This window comes from Ruditapes philippinarum, unplaced genomic scaffold (assembly GCF_026571515.1).
Source record: "Ruditapes philippinarum isolate M1 unplaced genomic scaffold, ASM2657151v2 ctg653_1_1_1_1, whole genome shotgun sequence".
Taxonomy (NCBI): Eukaryota; Metazoa; Mollusca; class Bivalvia; order Venerida; family Veneridae; genus Ruditapes; species Ruditapes philippinarum.
In genome coordinates this window covers 24033-30032 of record NW_026858620.1, presented here as the reverse complement: position 1 = coordinate 30032, position 6000 = coordinate 24033, and the positions used below count along the sequence as shown (strand labels likewise).

Here is a 6000-nt window from a genome sequence, read left to right as displayed (position 1 = left end):
AAAACAACTTTTAGATGTTTCTTCGAAGGGTTGGACATGCTTAATGTTTAGACTTGCTGTTTGTTTTGTTGGTTTTTATTTTAAAACAATATAGTTGGTCAAAGGCATACTAGAGTGGCGGCGTGGTCGACCGAGTGGTTAACGCATCGACTACTAATCTAGGGATTGCTGATCGCGTGGGTTCAAACCCTGTCAGGGGCTAGCCGTTGTTTAATTGAGCAAGAATTTTTCAGTCGTTGCTCAGTACAGTTTGGATCGAGAGTGTTTCAATAAGCTTTTAGCTTCCAACACAATCGAACTAAAAACTACATATGAGGACTGTCAAATACAGGTCAATACTAGTTTAAATACTTTTATTTTCATATAAATGGTGAACAACACATTAGTTTTTACTAATTTTCTATATTTTAAACAAAAATCAATTTTAATTCTAATAATAATTTACTTTACGATTACATTTTATAGTGAAAAACAATAATCACAATTTTTAATTATAAGGAAGTACTAACTCTATGAGTTACATTTTTACGTTATTTTGTGAAAATTGCAATGTGACATTAATATTCAAGCAATTAATTCTAAAAATATTATTAAACCATCTTCTTAATATCTATAGTCCGAGTATTCGGTAAAGTAATAAACTGCTTATGTTATTATGTTATGAATAAAACAGTTTAATTTTCCTATTTTGCCATGTGTTTTAAAAAAAACAACAAAAAAATACAACAAAAAACCATGTCATGAAATTCTGAAGAATGATAGAAACCTAGCAAAAATATTCGGTTATTTATAAAAAATCTGAAAACATTAAAGGAAAAGATCAATCCAAATCGTTGCTTTTATTATTAAGTGTGAGATATTTCAAATGGCTTTGTAAAAAAAACAGGTTTCTAAACGTTACATGCAAGAACCCGTTGACCCCCCTTCCCCACAAAAAAACCCCCACAACATGCATGGGACAACACATATTATTTCAAATATTATACGATTGCATGCGTATACCATTAAATAAACTGTTTAAAATGTTCAGTATTTTTAACCCCAAATTTCGCACCCGTATATAAACATTTGAGAGGCAATGTCACATTAAGTAATCAATTATGTGCCTATTTCAAACAGATAAAACACTTGAAATAAAAAAAATGTTGTTATCTCAAAGATATTTTAATAAAAAAGCGACAGATTTGACTCAGAAGTAAGACATTTTATCTCTTTGAATGTCCACCACAACATTTGGCATATTCAGTTTGTTTATACAGTTAAGCAAGACTATAGCCGGCTGCCAAATTGTATGATTTCTATACTAAAATTCCCGGCTATATCAATAATAGAATAATGAAAAATAATTTACATATAAAAAAACTGATTTCACCATGGTTCAATGCATAGGACTGATTTATTCAGTCACCGACTGATGGAGTTGGAACGCTGTTAAGAGAGTGAAAATGAATACTTCGTACGCTCTATCCGCTTTGAATTCCGAGGACATAATTTGAATCACTCATTAATTTTTTAGCTAAAGCTTACAATGTGCTTTAAAAAATTAAGTCTTATTCAATCAGGGAATAAGTATTTTGTCAATTTATTGTGACATCTGTGAATCAATTTGTACATATTAACTTATATTACAAAAAATAAGATAAATGTGAATAAAAAAATAATGTCATGTCGTGATTCGTCTATTAAATGCATACAAGCCACGTTAACGTTGATGTTCGGAATATAATACATGTATATGAAAAACAAGATCAACAAGCTTAAGGAATGAAGGCATCCCCCACACAACCCAGCAACATAGTACTGCCGGCAAGGAGCTCAGCAGGACGCCAAACAAAAACAGGACAGGCACAAGACGAAACTACATTTCGTTCTACACTGGGAAGATACTATCACGTGATCATTTTTCAACATCGGAGATAGGCGTATTCTGCCGATTATAGTCACTTAAGAAATTGAACTATACCGAACATGAGATGTACATTTTGTATTATAAATATTAAACGATATGACATAACTGGCAAAGGGAAACAATAATTGTCAAAGCGTCACTAACTGTGTTCATAAAGCATGTCAATATAGTGGTCTTACACCTAGTTATTCATACTGATAGTGGTTTCACACCGCGTCTTTGACTTCACTTCCGTTCCTATAACTGAAAGTTCTGTACCACCAAAAACATACTCCACTTTCAGGTCTTGTAATTCTTTTGTTGGATTTATCTTCATTTCCAAATTTCCGACAAAGTTACACCCCTCGTCTGTGGTGTACTTTATCTTAGAGTCATTTTCAGTGCTGAATATCTTTAGTTTTATTGATTTTTGGAAAGGTGTTGTGGTATGGTATATGTTTTCTAGAGGGCGACCATGACACACCTCCGTACCCTTTTCAATGAACGCACGGAATACTTTATTACAACGTTTGCCGTCTGCAGTTTTCAAACTCTCATCATGGATCTTTGGATCAAAGGGAGGTGTGATTTCAGCGCCGTATGTATACCGTAAAATCCTGTGTAAACAAAACGCAAAGAAAATCCTGAGTAAATTACAACAGCGATTAGTGGTCAAATGTGTCGATCAGTGGTCAAATGTGTCGCCTCATGATAGCCAATTGCATGTTGCAGCTACTGTGTAGCAGGAGACACAAAAATCATTAATATAAATGCCGATGATATGTACAACTAGACTTGGTACTGATCAGGTACGTATGTTAATATACGTACCTGGTACTGATCATTCTAGTAAAGTTTGGATGAAATTACACGAGAAGTTTCTGAGAAGTAGTTCGGATAAGTTTTGTGACAGACAGACGGACAGACAGACGACGGAAAAGCCACCCCTTTATGTCGCCACTACTCTGTACAGGGGACACAAAAAGGAAAGAAGAACTATCTTAGACTAATCTGGATATATCTGAATGCATATCTCTGGACTCATGAAGATAAATATATTATACAGTTACATTTATATATGAGCCGCGTCACAACAAAACCAACACAGTGGGTTTGCGACCAGCATGGATCCAGACCAGCCTGCGCATCCGCGCAGTCTGGTCAGGATTCATGCTGTTCGCTATAAGTTTCTGTACTTGTAATAGGGTTTGTAAGCGAACAGCATATATCCTGATCAGACTGCGCGGGCTGGTCTGGATCTATGCTGGTCGCAAACGCACTATAATGGTTTTGTTGTGACGCGGCTCAAATGTATTTAAATTGAAAACTAAGGTATGTCTACCATAAACAACTCTTATGGATGCTACATCTCTTTATTACAATTTTATCAACTAATTATATCTTACAAAGAAAATATTTTGCAATAAATAATAAAAAAATTGCAATGATTAACATGTCTATAACAATGTTTGAGATTTGTTTTTTTTATTCTTTATGTATATTACATAAGCAGGTAGTATTTTGACAACCAATGCGATGCAATAATTGAACCATTCTTTGTAACATTTGAATGTCAAATATTGCGAAACAAAGTAAAACTAGAAATGTGTCCATAGGACACGGATGCCCCCACACGCCACTGTTCTGTCAATCTTATGACACTAGGTCAAATATTTTTTGGACTACATGTGCCACAAGTTGAAAACTAAAAATCAACAAAGGGCCATAATTCTGTTAAATTTGGTCGCAGCAAAAAGTCCTTCCTTTACTACCATCTACACATTAAGGTTGTTAATCCCTGGAAGTTTAAGCAAAATCTGCAATCCGGTTTAAGAGGAGTTGCGTTCACAAAATTTCTACATAGTAAATAATGAAAAAATCAAAAAAGGGCCATAATTCTGTTAAATTTGGTTGCAGCAAAAATTCCTTTCTTTACTACCATCTACACATTAAGGTTGTTCATCCCTGGAAGTTTAAGCAAAATCTGCCATCCGGTTTAAGAGGAGTTGCATTCACAAAATTTCTACATAGTATATAGTGAAAAAATCAACAAAGGGCCATAATTCTGTAAAACTTGGTCGCAGCAAAAATTCCTTCCTTTACTACCATCTACACCTAAAGGTTGTTCATCCCTGTAAGTTTAAGCAAAATCTGCCATCCGGTTTAAGAGGAGTTGCGTTCACAAAATTTCTACATAGTATATAGTGAAAAAATCAACAAAGGGCCATAATTCTGTTAAATTTGGTCGCAGCAAAAATTCCTTCCCTTACTACCATCTACACATTAAGGTTGTTCATCCCTGTAAGTTTAAGCAAAATCTGCCATACGGTTTAAGAGGAGTTGCGTTCACAAAATTTCTACATAGTATCTAGTGAAAAAATCAACAAAGGGCCATAATTCTGTTAAATTTGGTCGCAGCAAAAATTCCTTCCTTTACTACCATCTACACATTAAGGTTGTTCATCCCTGTAAGTTTAAGCAAAATCTGCCATCCGGTTTAAGAGGAGTTGCGTTCACAAGATTTCGGGACGTACGGACTGACGGACGGACTGACTGACGGACGGACTGACGGACGGACAAGTGCAACGCTATATGCTCCCACATTGTGGGGGCATAAAAAGAACATCAGTTGAATCCCAACTGAAACGAAAGTTTTATTTCTCCGGACACATAAGCATGGTTAATTTTCGAAAATCATTTTTCAAATGAGCTCTATGGATTCTCTACATTATATTTTTCACATTGATTTATCTTATATTCGTTTTTCAAAACAAAAATGCAAACACATCAGCGATTTTACTCAGGTGACCGTTCGTGCTTGAAATAATGACCATTACTGTGTTAGTGCGACAAAGACACAACCAAAGAAAAAAATTAAAGTACCTGGACATGATGCTCTCTGGTTGCCTCCCGAATATGACAGCACCTTTAAGAACAGCTAGGCCAGCTTCCTCTGGTATTAGAACTGTTATCCCATTAACACCCTCAAACCTGTCAACAAAACATGAATAAGATCAGAAACGGTATCAAGCACAGGCAATACATTGTATAAAGATTACAAGGAATGAGGGTAGGTAAGAAATCTGTCACCAAAATATAAAAAAAATAATAAGTTCAGAAACTATATCAAGCGCAGACATAATGTAAACACTACAAGGAATGAGGGCAGGTAATAAACATATGCATGATCACGGAGCTAGATTGTATTATATTTTAAAAGCTTCGTATCCCTTCGGCTTCATTATATATTAATCTCCAATAAAGAAGATAAATTAGACAAATGCAACAAATATGATGCCGGATGCCTACTTTCAAGTGATAAAAACCCAAAAGACACACCAAAGACATAAATCAAAAAGTATACACATTATGAGTTTTACCTGTTTTTTATTGTTTGCTGAACAAACAAGGATTCCGAGAATCCTCCAACCATCAAAATCAAAGAAATGGCACGACCCGACGTCAACCTGCTTACATCATCTATACACTTCTGCATTTGAATAGTTACTTTATCAACGACTTTCTGAAACAGGTCTTTCGCCTCTGTCGAATCCATCTTCAGTTTATCTCCAGTAACCTTCATTACTCCTGCATACATGCTAGAATCCACGGCTTCAGCGAACGACTTGTTAAGGTGTTTAACGGACACATCCGTGAGAGTTACTGGAACTTTGATGTTGAAAGTCTTGTTTGAGGGAGTGTCAACTTTTCTTTTTATAACTTCAAACTCTTGCATTAGATCAAGGTAGTCACCGCAATGTCTTGAAAAAAGAAAAAAGGAAAATGATGATAATGTCAGCTCATAAAAATAAAAAGAAGATTATGAAAGCCCGTCAGATATAGGATTTATTTGTGAAATAAAAAATAATGTTGTGGCAGTAAATTAGAAAACAGGTCACTTATTTTTATACAAACCAAGTCTTGAGACACACATTAAGGTCAAGTATGCCCCAGAGATGTTTATTTTTATTTCTCTGAATTTTTTTTTTATTCTGGTTTACAATAAGTTTCTGATCGGCCAATTACCCGAACCACCTTTTGCTTCTGTTGCCTTTTAGCAATTTGCACAGATATTGTAATTTAGTATTTTGTACGGAAATCAAAATACTACT

General features: G+C 34.9%; 1 protein-coding gene across 2 annotated transcripts in view; it reads right to left on the bottom strand.

Annotated features, from left to right (window-relative positions):
• Window positions 1-338: 338 nt before the first annotated feature.
• The window catches only part of LOC132753727 (heat shock 70 kDa protein 12B-like), a 15934-nt gene continuing 10272 nt past the window's right edge, over window positions 339-6000 (bottom strand). For both annotated transcript variants that reach the window (XM_060744227.1, XM_060744228.1), the window contains exons 7-9: window positions 5269-5649; window positions 4772-4879; window positions 339-2505 (exon numbers count right to left, since the gene is read on the bottom strand). In XM_060744227.1, coding sequence (XP_060600210.1) covers window positions 2091-2505; window positions 4772-4879; window positions 5269-5649 — 904 coding nt within the window. In that variant the 3' untranslated portion in view covers window positions 339-2090. The remainder of the gene's footprint in view (window positions 2506-4771; window positions 4880-5268; window positions 5650-6000) is intronic.